Source organism: Topomyia yanbarensis, chromosome 1 (assembly GCF_030247195.1).
Source record: "Topomyia yanbarensis strain Yona2022 chromosome 1, ASM3024719v1, whole genome shotgun sequence".
NCBI lineage: Eukaryota > Metazoa > Arthropoda > Insecta > Diptera > Culicidae > Topomyia > Topomyia yanbarensis.
This window is the reverse complement of record NC_080670.1, coordinates 62,934,442-62,959,710: the sequence shown is the minus strand read 5'-3', so window position 1 is coordinate 62,959,710 and position 25,269 is coordinate 62,934,442. Positions and strand designations below refer to the sequence as shown.

At 38.5% G+C, this 25,269-nt stretch overlaps 1 protein-coding gene across 1 annotated transcript; it reads right to left on the bottom strand.

The window, feature by feature from the left end:
- Positions 1-3,674: 3,674 nt before the first annotated feature.
- On the bottom strand, positions 3,675-25,024 carry LOC131677790 (torso-like protein). The gene is made up of 3 exons (XM_058957829.1): positions 25,004-25,024; positions 20,705-21,188; positions 3,675-6,646 (listed from the first exon to the last, which is right to left on the bottom strand). Exons 2-3 carry the CDS (start codon positions 20,939-20,941, stop codon positions 5,816-5,818), a joined length of 1,068 nt encoding a protein of 355 aa, XP_058813812.1. The 5' UTR covers positions 20,942-21,188; positions 25,004-25,024; the 3' UTR covers positions 3,675-5,815.
- Positions 25,025-25,269: the final 245 nt, after the last annotated feature.

Genomic DNA, 25,269 nt, shown 5'->3' with positions numbered 1-25,269 from the left:
AAACATCATCAACAAACTTTCTGCAGTAACTATATCCATTCTACCTGTCAGTTGCGAAGAGAGTGTTTCCGCTTACTAAAAAAAGGAATCACAATAAAAAGTAATGGTGTAAGGTGCAGCCGTGATTCCTGCTTCGTGCGCTTAAACCGGCTGAAAAAATACTCGTGCGGGACAGAACGCACAAATTACAAAACGATTTTACTTTGGAAAGGGTCGCACGGAAAAAAATACGCGATTCCGACAGTCACACGAGTGTTGATCCGGTCAAAACTCAAGGTAAGCAGGAGGAGATGAAACAATCGTTCCGACGCTAATTGCCTTCTTCTTGGCAGCGTACAAGCAGGAACACAACGTCCGTTCACACAAGGCCTGTTGATCTAATCAGGGTTGATTCCGGATCGTACCGGATTGCACTGGGAAGATAAGAATCCTGAAGGTATCAGTACCAGCAAGCAGTGATCTGCGAACGAAAAGCGATACGCTTTTAACCAGCCTAGCAAACACGAAACGGAAAACGCCTTCCAAGAGAAGTGAGTAAATCACAGCGATTATAGATTTTATGACGACACGTGGTATATTGTAGGGCTCCTTTTCCGACACTTAAAGTGTCCTACTACAAGCATCGGGACTCAGATACCGGCTCATCAGAAGTTCAATCAAGGCGTCGGTCGAACAGGAACAATTCGCAGGCAGATCAGTTGGTGGAAGGAATCTGGTCACCGCAGCTGTGCACCTGGACGCAGGTGAGCAGCCTGAGTACAAGCGGGTAATAGGAGACCGTGACGCAATAGGTCCCACGGTCGAGCTCAAGGGGATTTTGTCACTAACGAGGGCACGCCGGATGGAACGGAAGGTGGCGAGACACACGGTTCATATCGTGAGATGCCGCAGCGGATGGCGGGGCTGTGAGTACTAGCTTTTAAGAAGTGAATAGAATCAGTAGGCTGGAAGGGCAGAGCAGCAGGGATAGGTGGATAGAAGAAGTCAGAGAAAAAAGAGGAATGTGTGAAGAGAGATGAATAAAGGGGTAGGATGTTCAAAATGACACGTGTAGGTTTTGGTTTTATGAGCAGTCGGCCCAGTTGAGGCAAGTTGTCGCCGAGGCTGTAGCAAGACAATATTACAGTAGTTAAAATATTCTCCTCTAGTCCCTTGACATAGTATCATAACCCTTTCAGATCACTTAGTAAAAATTTCCCTTAAGGAGCTCTTACAGTGCAAAATTTAAAAAAAAAAATTATTAATTTCCTCGAATTTGACTTGATTCGCATGCTAGAGCCCATCAGACGAATTTTCACATGAGGCTGAAAAAATCTGGTCAAAAAGCTGACAAAATCAGGAGTAGACAAAATCATAAGACGAAAAATCTGGGGCTGATAAAATTGGGTCTTCACTGTATATTTAGCATGCGACAAATGGTTATCCCTGGATATGGTAGTGTTTGCTTTACAGATTCGTATTGGTACACCCAAAATCCGACGAGTATGTTTCTATCACTTTTGGGTAAGATTCTCTTGTCTTTTCGGTAACAGACCACGCAATTGCGCATTGCGGTATTAAACTCATATTCCCGCAAAGGTAGTAAACGGTGGAATGCCGAATTTCGGTTGCTGTTCATGTATGTGCATCACACAATCAAACACTTTTTCAGTATGTGTCAACCTCGGCTCTGTTCGCATGTAGAATAATTCGGTCGATTTCTATGATAGTATTAGTACCGAGTCAAACTAACCGGAATCCTAGCGGATATCCAACCAAATTCAGGGTGGAATCTACCCCTAATATTGGCAGAAACCAGCCAGAATTACGGATTTTTTACTGGGTAGGTTGAATTGCGAAATTTTTTTTTAGGTATTTCCCGGATCCGGCCTAGTTGCCAGATCCGACACAGTTCCCGATCCGGACCAGTTCTCGGATCCAGACCAGTTCCCAAATCCGGACCTCCCGGATCAGGACCAGTACCTAGATCCGGACCAGTTCCCGGATCTGGACCAGTAACCGGATCCGGACCAGTACCTGGATCTAGCCGATCCCCTTTCCCCTTTCCAAGTCCGGACCTGAACCAGGCCCAGACTTGGTGGTTAGACCCAGACAAGTGTCTGGATCCGGACCCTCGGTTCGGACACGTGGATCCAAACCATAGATTTTGCTTCCCGTGAATGACGGGAAGGACTGTTTATGTTTTGTGCAGTCGATATCTTGCTGTTGTCTGTGGAAATTTGCGGTTTCCATACCAAAATATTGCTTTTAGCGCATTAAAACATTCGATAACTCCAAAGAAGAAATACAAATAAACTTACATTACAAAAATTATGTATTTTCTTATTCAGAACAAAATCTTAAAACATTTTGAAATTCTGCAAATTCACCAGGAAAAGTTATTTTGAAAAAAGTAATTTTCAGGGGTATATCATAGAAATCTTCACAAATGTCTATTAAAATCGACAGATAGACACATAGTCTTTTAAGCGAAGTTAATGCTTTTGGAATTCTCTACAACTTTGCTAAATAAAGTTATTTGTTTATTTTCATAAAGGATTTGCTTCTAAGCTTTAGGGAGATTAATCACCAAACTGATTTAAAATGCGAAACAGTTTATAAATAAACTTTGCTGAAGACACTATAGCTCAAAAATTGTTTTTTCGTGGTCAAAACAATTTCTGAAATGTCCAAACCTATTTATTTTCAACTGCCAAAAACTTTCTCTTGAATAAAAAAACTTTCCCGAAAAGTTGAAAAAAATTCCATTTTGATGCATCGTCGAACCCTGCTGTGCATTAAAAGTGTCCAAAACATGATTTTCAACAGCCAACAACTTTCCCTTCAATATAAAACATTATCCAGGAAAGTTGAAAAAATCCATTTTGACACGTCGTCGGACCCCCCACCCCCTTTACATCCCCCCCCCCCCTTTGCATTGAAAATGTCAAAAACTATTGATTTTCAACTGCCAACCACATGTCCTTCAATAGGTAGTAATTTTTAAACAATTGAATGCTAACCGCTTCAACTTCAACTTCAATAAACGGTAAAGTAACGCAAAATGTATCGCGATAACCGCTGATGAATTATCGACGATGACGATTAATTCGACGATACATTATCGTTCACGGAGTTTCCGATGACATTGACGGGTGGTTAACGTTATCGACGATGACGATTAATTATCGATTAACAACCCTGGGATGACATTGCGCATCTCGAAACGAAAGGTTTATTGTATGCAAGCTTGTATGAAAAAGTCGATTCGAAATGGTTCCATAATGTCACCCCTGGTCTGGATCTTCAAGCCCGCGTTCGAGTTCTACGCAATAACTCTTCTGCAAGTTCCATTCAGGAGAACCAACTATGGTTGCCAGAGCGCTGTTTAAAATTTTACAGGTGTTGTTCTTAGGCTAAAAGGAAACTTTTCCAGCCCAGCGCTCTTCGAGATCGAGTGATCTTGGAAAAATGACCAGGCTAATAGATACATTAAAAATCGCAAAAATTGCCCAAGAGTATATAGTCCCAGAGAATTTGAAACGCAACTAATTGATTGAAAAATAATGTCGATGTCTTCGTATAGCATCATTATAGCCAATTGGATATGGGTGTTGACGGATCTATAATATAGATTTCTTTCGTGGAAGATAACGAGATTGATATTCGGACCGTGGCAAAATAAAACATACTGCAAACTGCTTAAGGTTGTTTTTTTATACATTTTCCTATTTGATAACTTCTATTTATATTTACAAGTACTTAGCTAGTGTAATGGTTTGCAACATCTAATTAAGTTGCACCTTGATTCGATATCTGTTCCGGTAATTGTTTACCATATCTGAATTGCACGAATTAAATGCTCGCCTTCAAATCGTCCAAGTAGAGGAACACATGATTACGCCTTCGCCCGTTGATGTTGCAATTAAATTTAATCAAGGTATCTTCTTGAAATCGCGATATGCGAGCTTCTCTGGATTTTCATTCTTGGTTCCGGCATGTGCCAGCAATTCGATTGCTTCCTAATATAGCTGAGCCAACAAATGGCCGCCGGGGATCTTACTCATTTATTTACTATCTAATCTATCACAGCTGTGAAGTAGTTTGAATTGATTGTTTATTTTTCTTTTCGTATTGTTTGTCTGGCATTTTGTTGATTTTTCTAGCTTGTTACATACATACCTACCTCAGATTACTTGGCACTCCAAGATAATTTTAATACTTAAATACGACTCTTCTAGGCAAATTATTTGCTCTGTTGGTTTGACTGTGACGTTAGTGATTTGTAATTTGCACATTCGGCTTTCCAATGTATTGTTTAAATCATTTGGTTTACTTTGAAACCACTGTTGTCATTTATATTGCATCTAAAACTAGCACGACCTATTTATTTTTGAGAAGTTTGTTAGAGGTTTTGTATAAAATAGAAAATATTTTATATTTCACATAAACATTTTTATATGAAAAACTTACTGCAGGACAGAGGTGGTTCATTCAGCGCTACAGTTCATGTCTGCTTTGGTATTCTGTGGGAATATTACTGCAATCTCACATAAAACCACATGGCCCGTGACGCTCGATTGATTGGATACAAGTGCACGTGTGCAAAAATATTTTCATCCTACTTGAGACGTGTCTGTTGAGATGTCGTGTCAAAAGAGCAGTAATAGGAATTATCTTTTGCCACCGGCTCTCAGATCATCGTGCAAATATTCACGTTTCAAACTAGAGTGGCGATTGACGACCAACAATGACAACGATAAATTCAGGCATGATCATGGATTTCTGCTTATGATTCGAACCAACAAAGGTTTGTTTGTTTGATAAGCGATGCTCCACTGAACAAAGGTGAGTGTCTACTTCTGGTTTAGATTCCAGCTCTGAAGTTTCTTGAAGATGTGTTGTCATTAGTGTAGTGGATATGGGAGATAACAGCAAAATGTGTGTGAAAGAATTTAGAAGCTATATTAGTTATTGTGTTTATTTTGACGCAAGCAAAAACAAACGCAAAGCTGTGCCGGTAATCGACTATCGAAAACATCGGCTACACGAATGATGCAAAAGAGTTTGGGACACAATTTTAAGTCATTTTTATATTCCTATTTTCGGTTAAAGAACACCCAAAATGGAAAATGTTAAATTGGGCACAGTGTTGAAAGAGCTTGCTGAAGCGAAATCGAACAATGCGAAGCTTAGTAAAGAGTTGGGTAAAGCCCGAGAAACAATTTTGTCGCTAGAAACATTTTTTCTATTATATCCCATAACCACTACAATTAGGATGAGGTATTTATTGATGGATAAGAATAATTATCATCAACTTTGCCATGTTTAGATTTTTTCGTAATTTAGATTTTTTTCATAATTCGTAATTTCGTAATTTGCAGTCGCTGTTCAACAAATCAGGCTGAGAATTTGAGTGGTTGGGACTCAAACACATGACCACTGACACGCTGACATGCAAGACAAGCGGCTTACCGTGATACCCCCAGACCAGAAGTTCTTCTAAAATAGGCTTTAGGGATGTTGAGATGCATTAGATTTTTCCGTAACCCCAATGAATTCGAAAAGTTTTACGGCTTTCTGGCATCGTCATGGCAAATATGTTTCTCGTCGTCTATGTATGTGTGTCTGCATAGAATTACTAAAGGCCACCTTGTTAAATTAATGACTGTTTAGCAACATCCTATAGATCTCATTGCACCTAAATTTACTTTGGTTTCCCACTTGAAGCTTATGCTCACGTTTATCAGTTAACTTTGTGTTATTAAAACTAACTATTTTATAACCCCTACGCATCACGAACAGCAGATCAACGGCTGTTGGTTCCGTTCACCACTCACATGTTCACCTCCCACAGTTTAAGATAGTTATCTAATATTTCTTCGAACCACGCCCGTTTAGCCGGTTCCTTGAATATCACGCTTAGTGACTTCAGATCTAGCTGCAGAATAGCTTCGTTCTGCAGTAATTCACTCAGTATTCGCAGCAATGCACCGTCCCCGTGCAGCTTCAGCAAGCTACTGTAGGTGAACACATAATAAGATAGTCGAAGCTTCCGCGATGCCCAGGCTTCTACCGTGGTGTTCCCACTGGCACACCGTATCTTACCCATGTGTTCCACGTACCATGGTGCAAAATGGTCATACAGATCCACTTTGGACAGTGCCAGCACCCCTCGTGATTTCAGTTTTTCTTTGATGTGCGCATAGTTGCGCTTATTGAACACAAACACCTGGTACATCGAGTTTCCCGTTACGTAAGAATTTATATAATGAGTCCCGTATTTGTTCATAAATTGAACCGCCGAAGTTGTATCTCCGATCGTTACACTTTGTACTTTTCGTTGAACATCGTTCTCCAGCACTTGGTTAGGTGGGATGGGTTTTGAAAACTTGGCGCTGTCTCGGAAGCGGGACACTCGTACCAACACATAGCAGTAATCGTCCCGCTCGAGGTACTTGCTTTGGATTCCTAGCTTCTTAGCAGCAATCTCCGTATGCCAACCTTCCGTGTATGCTCGCCACGGATTGTCCAGCCGTTCGATCTGGAAGTCTCTGAAGTATGCCTGAAACAACTGACGCTTGTTGTCGCAAAACTCCATGTGGAAGTCGCCGTTGAAGATACCTGGTTTCACTTCATACTCTTCGGTTTTAAGCTGATCCAGGCCCTAGCAGGGAAAGAAGAATAGAATAAATTAGGGTTATTGAATATAGGGAAGCAGAGATACAGAAAAGCTTGGAACAATCATGTCCCTTTAAGGATTGGTTAACGCAGATCATGTACGATCAAGTAGCAATATACCGGATACCGGCTAAGACCCATATATGATAACAAAACTGTTTTCAGATTTTAAATTTTTGGCGAATGTAGAATGATTTAAATTTAAGACCATTCATATTGAATGAAGCATTCCAAATTGTTACTTGTTTGTAATTTACTCTCAAAAAGAAAAATGATAAGTGTGACAGTTAGACCGAATCGTCGAATCGCCATGGGAGAAGTTCTTGTGTGTTTCTTACAATAAATTGTACAAATAGGTGTCCAGAATCGGTGAGGTCGTATTTGTGAAGTTTACCCGAGAGACCCTTGATTGATTCAGAGTTCTCCTTAATTCCCTAGAATGAAAAAAGCTATTTGCTTTTTACGAGCGTATGTCAGTTGCATATCTGATGAAAGCAGTGCGAAACAATCGTCCGTCCTTTGCCTTTGCTTAGCTTAGCTTAGTTGACCGCCCGTGAGTTTCCCGTGATTGATCAAAGTCTGTTGAAATTGCATATTGAACTAATTGTAACGTGTAACCTAAAGAGACTAAGATTATAGTATGATCAATAACGTAGATGGCCACACCCATGCAAGTCAGTGTTGGGATGGGAAGGAATGTTAGTTCAACACTTGTACCTATTATGACCGAGGAATTCTCTGCATCATCCACAAGTGGCGCAGGGGAGGATTTGTGTTAGTAGGTAGGGAAATGAATAAGGACATATCTTGGTAGATATTGTGATTTGACTAATTACTCACGTGCCTTGTCTTTTCATTTTAAATCAAAGTTTTCAGGAGTGCGACCTCCAGTAAAAATATGAATGCCTTTCGAATAGGCATATTAATTAGGTTTTGTTTTTTGTGAATTCATCTCGTCAGTAACTAGCACCATCTAGGTGTCTAGTTAGACGATGTATTTAAACTAGTACCCAACTTAGCACTACTTAGACACAAAAAAATCCAAACAGTTCACACGACATATGTGAACGCCTAAAGCCACATGTCCCGAGTGATGTCCCGGGAAGCAAATATAGCTTTGGTTTGCTGACGAGAAAGTGAAAACGAACTCTTGTCTTTTGGTCCAATTTTCCCTTTTGGAAATTTATTGCATATTATCAGGCTTTGGTTCTTCAACGACAGCAATACTCCGACACCCAGATGGTGCTAGTTACTGACAAGATGAATTCAAAACACACAAAAAAAAACAAAAAAAAGAAACAAAAGTTAAAAAAACAAAATTTAATTAAAGTTAGGTCTTGTGCAAAACGGCTGAGTCCAATTTGCTCTTTTGGGAATTTATTGCATATTACCAGGCGTTTGGTTCTTCAACCAAAAGACAAGAGTTCGTCTTTACTTTCTCGTCAGCAAACCAGAGCTATATTTGCTTTTCGCGACATCATTCGGGACGTGTGGCTTTAGGCGTTCACATATGTCGTGTGAACTGTTTGGATTTTTATAAGATTTATTTCATGGACTTGTTGACTTTTCTCGGTGAAAATGAAAACTCCAAATTTTCCCATTACCACACGTAACGTTTCGGCTTACTGCTCTTCAGCCATCGTCGGACGCCTACAAACATTTATTTAGCATTAACGTTAACATCAATTTGTTCACAAAAAATTACAAAGCTAGCATTCACAAATTAAACACAATTTACAATTAACTCACATAAACTTATATCACGCGTCTCCATTCACTCTCGTTCACTCTCCACCGCTAGGCGGGCGATCACTCTTCGACTGTCTGCGTTCCTCGCTATTCAAACACTGTCGAAGCTTGGTGACCAGACCGTCGTATGTTGTGCAGAACGTTCCACATTCTCTTTGTAGGTTCACCGTTTTTTCCTCGCCGAGAATTTTGATGTGAAACATCTCTGCAGTTAGTCTGCTCTCCTGGTTTTCGATTCGTTCCAGTATCCGGGTGTTGTCGAAATCGAAGATGTGTCCTTCTTGCAATGTGTGTTGGGCTAAACCAGTTCTCGCATCTTTTTTCTTCGCGTCGTTCTTGTGTTCCGCTACTCTCGTTTCCAGCCTTCTCCCCGTTTGTCCTACATACGTTTTGCCATCGCCTGTTCCACACGGAATCGAATACACCACGTTCTTCTGTTTCCCTGGTGGGATCGGGTCTTTCAGTTTGGAGAAAATTCTGTTTTTTATTTTATCTTTTGGCTTGAAAGCAAGTTTTGTATCGTATTTTCTCAGAATTTTCTCTAGTTTTTCACTGAGTCCCGGGACGTATGGCACAGCTACATATGCCATTTCAGCAGTCGCATCTTTATTCTGCTGTAGGCCATTATAGTGTTTATGGACCCGATCTTTCAGAATTTTGCGAACAAACCAGTAGGGGTAATGGTTTATTCGCAATATCTTTTTGGCTGTTTCGATTGCCGCTGGTCGGTTTTTACAGTCGGAGAGCTTAACTGCTCGATCTACGAGTGCAATTGCCGTGTTGCATTTATGCGAATAGGGACTCTCTGAATTGAAATCCAGATATCTACCATCCGCTTGTTTGGGTAGCCAAACTCTTTCGATGCGATCATGGTTTCTGGTTAGCATCATGTCAAGAAATCTCAATTTCCCGTTGTCTTCCTCTTCAATGGTGAACTGGAGTTTACTGTGGAAATTATTGAACGAGTCTAAGATTTCTTGAATGTGCTCCCTTTTGCCCACACAGAAGCAATCGTCTACGTACCGACGGTACATCATTAGAGGTATTTGTTTTCTCTCTAATGATGCTATGCACTTCTGTTCCAATCGCTCCATCACCACATTCGTAATGACTGGTGAGAGTGGAGAGCCCATAGGGACGCCGAAAGTTTGTGCATATATTACACCCCGATGTACGAAAAACGTCGATTCCAACACAAGCTTAACCGCCTCCATGAAACTGTGTTGATCGATGCTTGTGTGTTTCTCCACCTCTTCCCATCTCTCGTTCAAGCAGTCCAGGGCAAAATCAACAGGCACGTTCGTGTACAACGACGTCACATCCAGAGAGAAAAGAACTACATCTTCGGTGATCTGTGTTCCTGTTATTTGATCAGCGAACTCAAAACTATTTTTAATGTGGTACTCAGTTTTTCCTACTACATTTCCAATCACTCCAGATAGGAATTGGGCCACATTGTACGTTGCTGATCCAATCGTCGAAACCACCGGGCGGAGAGGTCTGTCCTGTTTGTGTATTTTTGGCAAACCATAGACTCTTGGTGGATTACAACTGGATATTTTTATCTTCCGGTGTGTGCGCGCGTCGATGTACTTGATATCGCGCCACCCATCCACCAATACACCGATTTTCTTCAGAACTTTCGATGTGGGGTCCGATTTCAGTTGTTTGTACGTGCTTTCATCACTCAGAAGGTCCTCCATTTTCTGTTCGTACTCCTCAGATGCAATGATGACGGTTTTGTTTCCCTTGTCCGCTTTGGTGATAACCAGATTGGGGTTTTCCGCCAAGAATTTCTTACTCCTGCATATGTCCTTGCTTATCCATTCATTTTCGCAGTGTCTAGGTTGTTTTTTGAAATTCATGTAATTTATCATGGCAGTGGAAACCTCTGTTCTGATTTCATCTGCGTTTTCTTTACGTTTCACCGTTTTTTCCAATTCCGAAATCATTTCAACGTAGGGGATGTGGTTGTTATTCTGAACATTGAAATTCGGACCCAGTTTCAACGTTCTCTCCAGAAAATCCGGGATTTGTGTATTGGTGGTGTTTTCTATCCACTGTCCACCGCGAGTGAGAGTCGCAATTCTCCTGTTTTTCAGTGTCTCGATCTTACGTGTCTCTCTCGTTTTACAGGAGTTATGTACCACCACAGTCTTCTTCTCCATCATTTTCTTCACCCGCTGGACGTCGGCTTGTTGATAGATAAGTTCCATTCGGTTGGAATAGAACATTTTGGTTCTCTTCAACTCAGCTAGCGTTCGTTTGGTGTCGGCCACCATTATGCTGATAATGCGAATTCTGTGCTTGAATAATACCTTTTCAAACTCACGACGGGATCGATCATTATTCAGGTTGATTCCAACCCTGTAGTTCAGACACGTAGGGATGACTTTGCACTTTCTACAATTCAGCAAAAACTTCATGCGATGTTTGGATTTTTGTTGTGTCTAACTAGTGCTAATTTGGGTACTAGTTTAGATACATCGTCTAACTAGACACCCAGATGGTGCTAGTTACTGACGAGATGAATTCGAAACACAAAAAAGAAACGAAACTTAAAAAAAGAACAAAAAAAACAAAACTTAATTAAAGTTAGGTCTTGTGTCCTTAACGCGCAAAACAGTTTAGTCCAATTTTCCCTTTTGGGAATTTATTGCAGGCATTTTAATAATTACTCTTCCGCGGGGCGTTACACAAAAGGATAAATCCGCGTGGAATATAATAGAGGTATCTATTCATCTATAGACAATATGATCTTATCAATATGTACGAAAGTCGCTTGCGATCAATTTCCGATAATTCGAAACGAGCAATTTGAACTCCGAACTGCCGGCCATCACGGAGTGTTGCTTCTGAGAAGTTCCACGAAGGTCCGTCCGAAAATCTCTAAAATCGTGACCGACAATCTTAGATTCCGATAAAACTTTACAGGTTCAACCGGCATGGAAGACTAAGCATTTCCCACAGGCAATAAGATTATTTTGACTCAGGCGTAATTTTTTAAAAGGGCGTGCAATAATTTCAATTTTAATCCAGTAAAACTATCTGAGAACGAAATACAGGTAATGAATACTTCTGCACGAAAAAAATATACACTGAAAAAAATGTGACATTTTTCACAAAATCAAAAATTTATGATAAAAATTTAAGTTATAAAAAACCCATATTTTCTATTTTTTATATTTTGTCAATAAAAATCTAAAGAGAAAGGAAATATTTTGAATGTGTTTTCATGATGGAGAAATTATCAGCAAAAAAGTTTTTCTAACAATAGCTTTATACATGTTTTTAAATTTCATACTAATTGACATACAAAACTGTTATTTTATTACAGAATATAATTCTAAGTAACATTTAAAATCAAAATGCATTTAACAAATATCTTCCAAAATGCGGTAGTTTTTGAGATATTTGGAATTTTGCTCCAACAAAAACAATTAGTTCATGTTATTATGTCCTTTTTAAAAGTTATTCGCGTTACCCCATCATAAATTGTCAAAAGTGTAATGTTTATCGTTTTGAAGACATAAAAGAAGCTTTTTCAGTGTATTTGGATCATGGAGAAGCTTTTAATAAAAAAGTTTTCCTAACAACAACTTTTGACAATTTTTTATAATTCATGCTATTGGCAGTCAAAAGTACAATTTTATTTTTGAATATGATTCTAAACGCCATTTTAAATCAAAACGCTTATAACAAAAAATTTCTGAAATGTAGTAGTTCTCGAGATATTTTAAATTTTGTTTTAACAATGCAATTATTTTGTTTTATTACGACCTTTTCAGAAGTTATTCGCGTTTATCCATCAACAACAATTAGTTTTTCGTAAGGCCTATAACATTTTCTATAACTTTCCCATTGACATCAAGGCGATATTGTAAACCATTTGAAAGCTATACAAAAACAGCTAAAATATAATTCAACTATATAGTTTAATCATCAGATCCTATGGTGAAATGTTAATGACAAGCATCTCCACTCTCCCTATCAGACACATTTCCATAATTGTATGCCAAATTGCAAACGACATGTTTATTATGCGTAATAAATATAATAAACACAACGTCAAGGGCTTTTGATCCATCGGCGGCCCAGAAGAAGAATGGATGGGAGAAGAGCAATAATGGCAAAAACCGACTACCATATGAGCGAGTTTGAACGAAAGAGTGCTGCAGAGTACTACTCTGGATGATTTTTAAGAGCGGACCAGCTTTGAAAGTTATACCTTGGCATGGAAGAGCCGGTATATTAATATATGCTGTTATTTGTTTCGTCATTTACGGCTATTGTACAACCGCCAGAAGAAACATTAAACGTTGGTACATATTCGGGAATAGCGAATCAGAAAAAGTGACTATATATCAGTGATTCACTCAATATAGATTGGATAAAGACTATGATGCAAAACCTTAAGGCCCGTCCAGGTTAAGTCTTCAGTACGGATCAATACCCTGACCTAGGAACTCCTAGCATGTTGTTAGTCGTCTCCCAGTCAAAAATCGCAAGTTGCTGGCTAGCGGGGGGCTATTTGCCAACTCGGATGCGCTAATTGCCCTACAATTTGCACACCAAAACTTACCACAATCGTATTGCACACCAAAACTTACCACAATCTGACTTTCATTTAGACTCAGAGATCTTGTTCCACTATACTTACACACGATTCCACAATTTTCCACATTCGTTGGCTAAATTAAGTGCACTAAACAAACAAAATACAAGCGGGAACACGCCAATTGTTTAAAAAAAAAACAATTTTAAACTTACCGGCGTCGGCGTAAAACATGATGATGAGTTATGTTCTACCATAGACCATGCGGTAGACTTGGGTGCAACGCCCAACTCCTACTCTGCATAAGGCAAAGAATTCTTCACATTTCCTTTCGATCATGCCCATATGAGCCTGCCTAGTTCTAGTTTTCCGTTCTAAGTTTATAACTGATTCGCTCTAGAATACCTATCCGTCTTTCAATTTCATTGCTTTCGTTTCTCTTAGTCTCAAATTTGCCGAAAATAGCCAACAAAATCGATACAATTTTAAACTTAAGTCAAACATGAACCGCCATGTTTGAAAAACGCAAAAAACAACCAAGTCCATTTCAGCCGCCAGAAAATTTGTCTAAGTATTGAAATTGCCTTTAAACCGCATTCGCAAATTGCATTTGTTCCTAGGGGCAATTAGCACAGGCGAGTTGAGTCAAACGTCAAACTTTTTAAATCGCCTGACCATGTTCGTCCGCATTTTTTTTGACAGGGCTCTTACGACATGGGAGCAGGTTCCCAGTTGTTCTATTCTTGGCTGAAACAGTGCAAAGAAAAATTTAGCCCGCCGCACCCCACACGGCTAATCTAACCCTATGTGCGGGGTTGGGAATCCAACCCAGGTGAGCTTCGTATAAGGCAATCGATTTACCAACTATGCCCGTCCCCAGGTGCGTAATTTTATAATATTAACATACTATTACGCGACAAAGTTAACTTATTACGAGGAATGACCATGTTATGCAATGCTGTTCACACTGATAGAATATATTCGTAAATCGCTAGGAATTAGTTTCGTACAGAAAATTTTCATAAAATATTCGTATTTTTCGTACATATAATGAATCGTTCGTAGTTCTGTTGAAACACTTTTATTTTTTATTACGAGTATTTCGTGAAAACCACGAAACGACTTTCGTTGGCTTATTACGAAATGGCTTCATTAGGCAAACGAATTGTTCGCTGGTATATACGAAAGTCTTTATAATATTTACGAGCACCATTCGTCAAACCGTCAACGTCAAAGGAGCTTCAATAGAGGTAGAATATGGAGTCATTGTCGCTATACGTCAGATAATTGTTGATCATCATGACGGTCTCGGTCTGGCTATTTATTAGCTGTATCCGTGTCCGCCGGATTCAGGAAGATTTCATGAACCTCTTTCGCTGCCATTTGATCCAGAATTCGGAGCAGTACGGATTCAGTTGAGCCATCGCGAACTGCTCGTTAGTTTTGTATGAATAAGTTTGAGTTTTTTTCTGCAGGGGCAATGTCAAAATAATATGCTATTAAATGCAAAAAATTATCTTAGATGAACGAAATGAATTCGTGCGACCAACGAGATTGTTCGTAATATACACACACATTTATTAAAATAAACAAAACATTTCGTTTCATTTACGAAAAATAATGTCGTTTTCAAAGACGTCATTCGTGCAATGTACACTAAATAAGTAAAATTTACAAAAACCTTCGTTCATCAAGCGGCCATTTCTACCTACCACAATAAAATCGATTTTGCCGGATCTATTTCTTTAATTAAAAAAAATCGATGTTGTCAAACATCGATCACCAAATAGATCGAATGAAAAAATAAGACGATAATAAATACGAAAACTTTTCTAAGATGAACGAAAAGAATTCGTGCGACCAACGAAATCGTTCGTAATATACATAAATGATCATTAAAATAAACGAAACATTTCGTTTCATTCACGAAAAATGATGTTATCAACGATAACATTCGTGCACTGTACACAAAATAAGTTAAATTTGCGAAAACTTTCGTGCATCAAGCGGCCATTTCTTCACACTACAATCTTTCTAGTCCTCAACAATGATGAGCAGGTTGAAATAGAATCGAATTTGCCAGATCGATCCCTTCAATTAAAACAAATCGGTGCTGTCAAACATCGATCCTGAAAGATCGAATGCGGCCAACGAAATGGTTTGTAATATGCATAAACGTTTATTAAAATAAACGAAACATTTCGTTTCATTCATGAAAAATAATGTCGTTATGAACGATTACATTCGTGCAATGTAAACTAAGCAAATAAAATTTACGAACACTTTCGTTCATTAACCGGCCTTTTCTTCGTACCACGATAAAATCGATTTGGCCACATCGCTTTCTTTAAATTAAAAAAATCGATGTTATCAAACATCGATCCCAAAAGATCGACTGAAAACAATAATAGGCTAATAAATACGAAAACCTTCCTAAGGTAAACGAAATAAATTCGTACGAGCAACAAAATCGTTCATCATATACATAAACATTTAAGGAAATATACGAATCGTTTCGTTTCATTCACCAAAAATAATGTCGTTAATAATGCTGCAATGTACACTAAATATGCAAAATTTACGAAAACTTTTGTTCATCATGCAGCCATTACTTCACACCACAATCTTTCTAGTCCCTAATAGAGGTGAGCAGGTTGAAATAAAATCGATTTTGCCAGATCGGTCCTTTTAGTTAGTTAAAAAAATCGCCCTTGTTAAACATCGATCTTAACTTACGGATTGAAAAATTAATATGCTAATGAATACGAAAACTGATGAACGAAATAAAATCGTGTGCGCAATGAAATCGTTCGTAATATACATAAACGTTTATTAAAATAAACGAAACATTTCGTTTCATTCACGAAAAATAATGTCATCATCAACGATAACATTCGTGCAACGTAAACTAAATAAGTAAAATTTACGAAAGCATTCGTTCATCACCCGGCCATTTCTTCGTACCGTCAAACGGGGTAACTTGCAACAGCGGGGTAACTTGCAACAGCGGGGTAACTTGCAACACTTCAACATGTTTCTATTCCAATTAATTTAACAACGCTAATAATAGTGTTTGCAATTTAGCACTATAGCTGTCAAAAGCCAGCATATGTTAAAAGATAATCATGTACTACCAGTCATTATTTTCGGTTTCTTTAGCGCGACAGGGTAGTCTTCTGTATTTCGAGATATTTCAATCAAAAAGAAACTGAAATGTCGTGCTTTGGTCCACTACAATGATAAGAGCATACAAGATAACGATTTAACTATATTAACTACCCATGTGGGGTAACATGCAACAGTATTTTGTCTTATTACTATTATGCCATGTGGCTGATTGAGCGTTTCAAATAACAGTCTTATAGCATTTTGAATCAAATTTTAAAGGTATAACCTACAACTAGAATATGAAAATGCTCCTTAAATACAGAACAGTACCAGGAAGTCGTCTTTACGTGAACTTTTCTCTAGCAATACTAGAAAATGCTCAATTTCTATCTTCTTATACTCAACTCAGGAGCGGATCCAGAAAAAAAATTTCGGAGGGGGTCCGAAATTTCGATTTTGAAATATTTAATGTACAATACGTAATATCTAATACCCTTTTTTAATTAAAATCAGTTTTGGTTGTTGAATCAGGTTTGGAATGATTTGGAATTTAGAACGAAATTAATATTGAAACTATTTTAAAATTTCTTAATGAGATAAAAAATTTCGGGGAGGTCCGGACCCCCAGAACCCTTCCCCTGGATCCACCACTGACTCAACTGGATTGTTCTAGCATTTATAATAGTCCGATTGCATGGAAAAGATAGTCGTTGACAGTGTATATTATTAGGTTATCTGTTTTCAATAATATCTGAAAACAACAAAGATATAGTATAATTTAGTTCTCGCCGTTCACTGAAACTATCCCTGGCAGCACTGTTCCAGTGGAATCTAATCACGTTGATTGCGATAGAACTGAAGTTATAGTTCTATGGATAATACTTGTTACTTACTAGTTCTGAAATGAAGGGTTAAAACCCTGTTAGCTAGCCTTTCCTACGAATTTCTGGAATAAATCGAATGTTCCAGCTGTTCAAAAACGTTGTTGATTATAAACAACATGGGCATCCAAATTATAGTACATTTGGTCAATGTACTAAAGGGAAACAAAAATATACAGCAATAGATTTCAATGAAGTTCATGTGTTGCAAGTTACCCCATATGCGGGGTTACTTGCAACAGGCATAAATTTTGGGCATCCTGAAAACAAGGAATGATGCATTGATTTGATAAATACCATTTAGTAGTCTTTATACTCCCATTAGCGCTTGTACATATTGAAAATTATTCTAATGTTATAGAATTTTTAGTTATACCGCTTTGAAGTTGAAAAGTGTTGCAAGTAACCCCGTTTGACGGTACCACAATAAAATCGATTTGGCCACATCGATTTTTTTAAAATAAAAAAATATCGATGTTGTCAAACATCGATCCCAAAAGATCGATTAAAAACAACAACAGGCTAATAAATACGCAAAGTTTTCTAGGATGAACGAAATAAATTCGTGTGAGCAATGAAATCGTTCGTAATATACACAAACGTTTATTTAAATAAACAATACATTTCGTTTAATTCACGAAAAATAAAGTCGTTATCAACGATAACATTCGTGCAGTGTACATTAAATGTGTAAAATTTACGAAAGCTTTCGTTCAGCAAGCGGCTATTCTTGTTCATGAAATGAACGAAACCTACTATTTACAATGCACGAAAAGACTTCGTTGCAGAAAACGACGAATGAATTCGTGCATTGCATGCTCGATTTCGTTATATTTACGAATTTATATTATCAGTGCAGTATATCTGAGAAGCAACCGCTCGAAGTGGTCCAGAATACACCCTGTTTTTTTGTATCAGAATATAATTTAAACCTCTGCTACTTTCGAAAGAGTTAACACCTCCATATCGTATTCTCTAATATTATGCTTTATGGAACTATTTATCCATCGTTTTTCAATAATTAGCTTCTCAACAATGAATAATTCGAATGGAATGGAATCTGTCCACTAGAGTCAAAAGATGCAAATGAACCCCATCGGGACAACCCTGAGTCGTTTCCTAGTCCCACAGAAGTGTCTGCTCCAAATCGGACAGGTCTATCTACCAACGTTTTCAAAGCTTGTATGGGATTTTTCGATAGTTTACATGGAGACACCCACTAACCTATATTTTTATCGCTAGGTGGTACTTTGTGCACCAGTTTACCACAGCAAGCGAAAAAAGAAAGATAAATTTTATTGTTTACATCTTTGTCGAAGACTGCAAATCAATCCAACTTCCTTAGACGAAATTATTAAACTTTTAATGAAGTGTTATCTGAGACTGTTTTGCATGGTGTATTAGTTCATGATCTGAGTCATCTTTCGACTACATATTTTTAGTTCCATATTTCACCGCATAGAGAGCTGGTCCTGTAGCTATACTTGTCCGATTTGACTCAAATTTGGAGCAGACACTCCTGTTAGACCTAGGAATAGATTCAGGGCCGATTGTGTTTTCAAAAAATTGTTTTCTTTCTGGGCAGCCTACTGTCCATATTTTATTCTGAAACACGGTACAAATTTATTAAACACTAGCTAATACCCATCGCGCGTTACTGCGACTTTCAACGAAATAGGAGAAAAACACAATTTGTTCCAAAGCGCCATCTGGCGAGCAGATAACCAACCAATAGCACACAAACACGCCCCATTACAAATGCCTACTATGTATAAATTTTTACGGCAAACGGTTGAGCCGTTTAGGAGTCTATATATCATATACATACAAACATTGACTTTTTATATATATAAATGAATAAAATGAAAAGTACAAAATATAGGGATCCAGTGGCTTCGACAGTTTTTTTTATAATAGCGTATGCTATCTTTGATTAACGCATTGGCTAAAATGATAAAATAAAATATTCGATTCAAATTTTCGCTTATGTCAAAAACTTAGGAAATCAACAATGATATTGGTAGTAATTTTAACGTAAACCCTTAATTCCAAAATACTATTGAGTTGAACAAGCAATTATGTATAAAAGTGTAATACATCGACACTCTGCCCACAGATCACTACTTCATCGTTTCGGACAGCCTCAGCTCTATCGAGGCTCTTCGTGCGGTGAAGCCTAAAAAGCAATTCCCGTATTTTCTGGGGAAGATACAGGAGTCCTTGTATACGTTATCTGAAAAATCTTATCAGATTACCTTTGTTTGGGTCCCCTCTCATTGTTCTATCCCGGGCAATGAAAAGGCCGACTCATTAGCAAAGGTGGGCGCATTAAATGGTGACATATACGAAAGACCAATCTGCTTCAACGAATTTTTTAGTATTTGTCGTCAGAGGACGCTCAACAGTTGGCAAACCTCGTGGAGCAATGGGGAACTTGGACGATGGCTACATTCGATTATCCCAAAGGTATCAACGAAGCCTTGGTTCGGGGGGATGGATGTGGGTCGGGATTTTATTCGTGTAATGTCCCGACTTATGTCCAATCACTACACCATGGATGCGCATTTGCGGCGTATTGGGCTTGCGGAGAGTAGTCTGTGCGCTTGTGACGAGGGCTATCACGACATCGAACACGTTGTCTGGGTATGCGCCGGGTATTGTGACGCCAGGTCTCAGTTAAAGGAATCCCTTCGGGCCCGAGGTAGACCACCCAATGTACCAGTCCGAGATATGCTGGCAACTCGTGATTTCCCCTATATGTCCCTTATTTATACCTTCATAAAAACGATAAATATCCCAATTTAGCCCCTCTCTTTTATTTCTCGTTTTTAGAGTTTCCTCCTGCCTTGTGGAACTGATCAGCTCCAGAGTGCCACTATGTAACCGCCGTCGCCCTTACCACTACGCCTGCATAGAAGGAAACTGAAGCGAGAGCGACTCGAGGTCCGATGACTTTTGAAGGATTCCCCGCGGGTCCGAAGAATACCATCCGCCAATCCAGTACTCGACGACTTACTAGACTGAGGCGCAAATTTGTTTCGCTGATACCCCCCCCCCCCCCGGTTCGAGCGAAAGTTGCAAGTTTTGCTCTTCTTTCCCTGTCTCTCCCCTGTCCTTGATACAACTGCTGCTACATTGATGCGGAAATAAGCCACCCTCTGAATATCTTGACCAAGCATAAGTTTTAGTTAAAAAATTCAAATTAGTATTCTGTATTCCTAGTTTTAAGATAGCTATAATTTTTACTCTTTATTGAAACTCTTGTCCTCCATCTTGTAAATAGAATTGAATCCCTAGTTTTAAGATTTCTGTGAAATTTCTCATAAATATTTGTTCCCCCTTTTGTGTACTAAACTATATTGTTAGTTTTAAGATAACCGTAAAATATTTCGTAAAATACTATTACTCCCCCTCTTGTATATCAAAGTGAATCCCTTGTTTTAAATTTTTTCATAAAAAAATCTTTTGGCCCTCTCTTGTATATTGAATCTTATTTCTAGTCTTAAGATAGCTGTAAATTTTCTTTTCCTTTGTAAAAAAAATATTTCAACATTGTAACCTCCTAGTTTTAAGATATCCAAAATGTAAAAACAAAAGTATTTGGCACCGCCAAGCTAACGCATTTGTGCCTATCAAATAAACGAAATGAATAAAAAAAAGTGTAATAAGCCTGATATCAAAATCGTATAGTAAAAGCGGGGCCTCGGCGCCGAAAAGTTTCCTTGTAATATGATGACAAAACTAGACTTACCTTGAAAATATTTTTCGTCGGCTCCTTGAACAGCCACGTCTCACTGTCATTGTACGAGATCACCTTCATCGAAATCGATAGATAGCCATAGCGGATGAAGATGTTGATTGCTTTTCCCAGTCGAAGCTGCGATTCACGTTGTCCGGTACAACTGTCCAGTGTCGTCAGCAGCAGCGTAACAACAACCAACGGTCCTAGCAGTGTGCCCAGCACATGCAGCAAAAGTATTTTCGTCATAACCCGGTTAATCGCGGGAGGAGTTAGACCTCCTTCTGACAACTGGTTTCGCACTATTTGCAGTCCGTCCGGGTGTCAGTTTAGACTCTGTTTCCGTGCCTCCCACCGACCACCGCTCACAGATCCAGTTTGATTTGCTCTTTCACACCATCGCTAAGGTTACAGCGTCTTTGTGAGGGTCGTGGACGTTGGAGACCGATCCATAACAAGGGCCACGGTCAGGGTTATGGCTGAAAGTGTATGGGCTCTGCAAATAAGTAATCAAAATGATGAACCTATTATTACTAGAAGTTGAAGAGGTAACTTATTTGTGTAGTTAGCGGGTAGCGAATGAGAGAAACCGAGAGCTAATAACTAGATAGTTCATCTAAGCTACTAGCTTCATTATGCCATTGCCGAGTCAAGATCAGGGACAATGTGACTATAACTCTAGATTCATAATGCTGGTCTATCTGAGGTTTCACAGCTATAATTTGTTTATTTGGATTACGTATACAGAAGCATACAAACGTCTTTCGAGTGAAGTTGGCTAACTTTAAATTGAGCACATTCAGAAAACTAGTTGGGTTAGACTAACACGACCAGATATAACGCATAATGTGGAAAAGCGTTAGACTAATTAGGTGCTAGCATACGATGATGATACTTGCGTGCTAACTTGGACAACTTTTATTAGATAAAAATTGCTCCTTATAACTAGGTCTCTAGATTGGGTCAGCTAATGAATATTGGCGAAAAGCTTTTCAAAATTTTAAAAAATGTTAAAAATATCTGGAAAATGTGCAACCTTATTCGGACCCTTACATATTTTGTATTCGTCCTACAAATGTGTGATTTGATAAAAGCAAGTAAATTCTTTGTGTTGTTTCTCAAGTCTCAAATTTACAGTTGGAAAAATGTCATCGAAAGTGATTCATAATTCGCCGGAGGCCAAGAGAAATCGCTAGTAGTGGTGCCTCTTCAAATTAGATTTAATTGTATCATTTAATGGTTGATCTTTAACTTAATAATTATGGGAAAGGTTTCTTTGGAAACAGGTTGAAAAAAGTCCTTTGTAAAGTTTTTCTTAGAAGTATAAAATAAATTGTGTGCAAATATGTGACAAGTGGGGAAGAGCGTGTAAGCTAGAACAATACGTAACATGTTTTTACTGAAGAAAAAAAATTCTTAAAGAATGTTTTACGTAATAGGGGAGGGGGGATAGAGAAATTTGTGACAATTTGTTACATGGGAGGAGTCAATTATGTGCAATTTTTGCGTTACGTAATTTATGAGCGGTCCCCATGTGAAAAATAATTGAAAATAATTTGTTTTGGTCACCGCTAGAATTTTTCTTTCTTAATAGCTGTTTGTTTATCATGTTAGAATGACCAAAATGTTGTTTCTTGGGTGACCATATCAGGCAAGTGAAAACCCAGGACAATCTAGGGGAGCCCCGTCCCCCTCCGTCATGTCTCGCTCGAACATGTTTGACGATACTCTGCCAGCCGTTCGTAACAATTCGAAACCCGGGCACTTCTTCGGGTCTATACACACGCAATTTTAGCTACACCACAATCAACAAAGATTTCAAGCTATTGTTGGAGAAATCTGCAATTCTCAATTGAGCGCCGACGAGTCTTTAGCATGTTATTGAAGAAAAGTAGAAACAGCAATGGTCCCAAGTAGCCTCACTGAGCTACTCTTGACGTAAAAATAAATGTCTGGTAATCTCTGGTCTAGGATCGAAACCAATGCAAAAAGTCGTGGTTCACTCTATTAAAAGCGACAGATAGGGGGTGTAAGTAATATCAGTTTGATCGCGACGTTCCATAGTACCTGTTTTGTAGGATGTTTGACATGACAGGTTAGTCTCTGAAGTGGTTCCATAATCACCAGCTCGAGACAGCGCTCAATTAAGTTTTTTTTTTAAATTTCGATTATAGAGGTTTTAACCATAAGGTCATTCGCCTCTTCGGGTTAGAAAAATCTCTTATGAAAAATTTCTAACCCTATGTGCGGGGTCGGAACTTGAACCCAGATGCGCTGCCTACAAGGCAATCGATTTACCAACTACGCTACGCCCACCCCCCATTAAGTTATTCCATGATGGTTATTATTGTATTAGTTATTTTCTTTCATGAACTGGAAACATGTTCACGGATTTCCAACAAGATAGAAAAATTCCTCATGCAAGAGATGTTTGAAAGATTTTGTGATTCAAGTACTGTAGGGTTTTGTTTCTCGTACTCCCTTGAGAGATAGTTAACCTCGGAGTTCACGTTGAAGTTATGGTTGCGGTCGGCCGTAACTGCGACCTGGACAAGCCAATTCAAGCATTTTTCTCGACATCCCCGGACACCAGGGGCGACATTATGGAACCATTTCGAATCGATTTTTTTCATACAAGCTTGCATACAATAAACCATTCGTTGCGAGATGGGCAATGCCACCCCAGGACAGTCAGTTCAAAACCAGGACATGCCCTGGGAAACCAGGGTGTATGGTCACCCTAAACGGTAGATAGAATTCGATTTTTTCGGAATTCTTCTCAAATTGAATATCAAATCAATCGAAATTATAGTAATTCAATGTTTGTTTATGTTTATTTATTTTTTAATTCTAGAGTGAAAAGTATAACACGATCGTTCTGAATGAACCTTTTTTCCTTTCTCAATAGAAAGGTATTGCAATTGCTCTGAAAACCGACTTTTAATGGTGGCCCGGAGGGCCGAGTGACATATACCATTCGATTCAGTTCGTCGAGTTCGGCAAATGTCTGTGTGTATGTATGTATGTGTGTGCGTATGTGCGTATCTGTGTGTGTATGTGACCAAAAATGTCACTCATTTTTCTCAGAGATGGCTGAACCGATTTTGACAAGTCTCAAATGAAAGGTGCAACGTTCCCATAGGCTGCTATTGAATTTCTAATGGATCCGACTTCCGGTTCCGGAATTACAGGGTGATGAGTACGAACAGGCAGAAAATGTCGATTTTAATAAATTCTGCAATGAATGTATAAAGGTGAAAATTTTCCCAAAATATGACCACAACTGCTTCGATTTGTAGTATTAGGTCACTAACATCCATTCAAAGTCTATTTGGCCACATTGGCCACCATCATCGGTTCCGGAAGCCCCGGCGGAAGTATCTAAATTTAGAATAACAGTCACATCGGTTTCTTTGAGATGGCTTGACCGATTCGACTAAACTTGGCCTCCAATGAAAGGTATTGCGTCCCCGTAAATGGCTATTTAATTTCATCCCGATCCGACTTCCGGTCCCGGAGTTACAGGTTGTGGCGTGCGATCACATAGCAAATTGTGATTCAAACCGATACTCCGATGAAAGCAAAAAAGGTAAAAATTTCGCTAAAATGTCTCTCAAACAACTTAAATTTTCTGTTCTAGGTCACCGACGGCCAACCAAACTTTCGTTGACTACATTGACCACCATAGACGGTTCCGGAAGTGCCCGGGAAAAGCGGCCATCTTTCAAAATTTATGAACTCACATCAGTTTCCCGGAAATGGTTGGGCCGATTTTCACAAACTTAGTCCCAAATGATAGCTATAATATCCCCATAGATGTGTATAAAATTTCGTACGGATCGCTTATATGGGTCCGGAAATATAGACTAAATCGTCCGGTCACATATGAAATTCCCATATAAGCCGGAACTCAATTTTTTTTTTTCAAAGGGGGGACCCCATAAAATTTCAAAAAGCGAATTCGTATTTTTGATGCCAAACATCTTTAAAATGCATGAAACGTCGAGATTTTATGTTATCACGAAAATTTTTTTTGGGACTTTGCCGATTTCCACCTTTTTTTCAATTTAATATTAATTTGGCTGTTTTTTCTTTTACAAAGTTTTAGAACTCGAATAATGATTTCTATTCTTGTATATAGTTGTCATGTCGTGTATAATAAAAATGTAATTTATACATTTGGAAGCTTATAATGAATATAAACAACGCAAAAATTCTCGTGTTCATGTTTGAGAAAGGCACAATTGCACCGCTAGGTGGATTAAAACAGGTTTTTCGTAATAATATCGTTGCTAAGCATTCGCTACTCACTATAAACGTGTTTTCCAAAATATATCCGATCACAATCAGTGCATCCAAAACATATTTGGACAATGTCCAAAGGAGGGGAGGAAGGGTTTAAAATGAAGAAATTTCATGATGAAAATAAATGTGAATTTCAAGTTCATGCTAATTAATTGAAAACCCATTGACAGTTTCCCTCCAAGAACAGTAGTTTTAATCAGTCCCGTATATATATATTACATAAGAAACACAGATAAATACATATTTTTTATCGTAAACGTAAAGTCACTTTT

Excerpts from the sequence above, each read along its gene's own strand:
- LOC131677790 (XM_058957829.1), bottom strand. The coding sequence starts at position 20,941 with ATGACGAAAATACTTTTGCTGCATGTGCTGGGCACACTGCTAGGACCG. Across the intron at positions 6,647-20,704 it reads CGACGAAAAATATTTTCAAG|GGCCTGGATCAGCTTAAAAC; the intron begins GTAAGTCTAGTT and ends TTTCCCTGCTAG.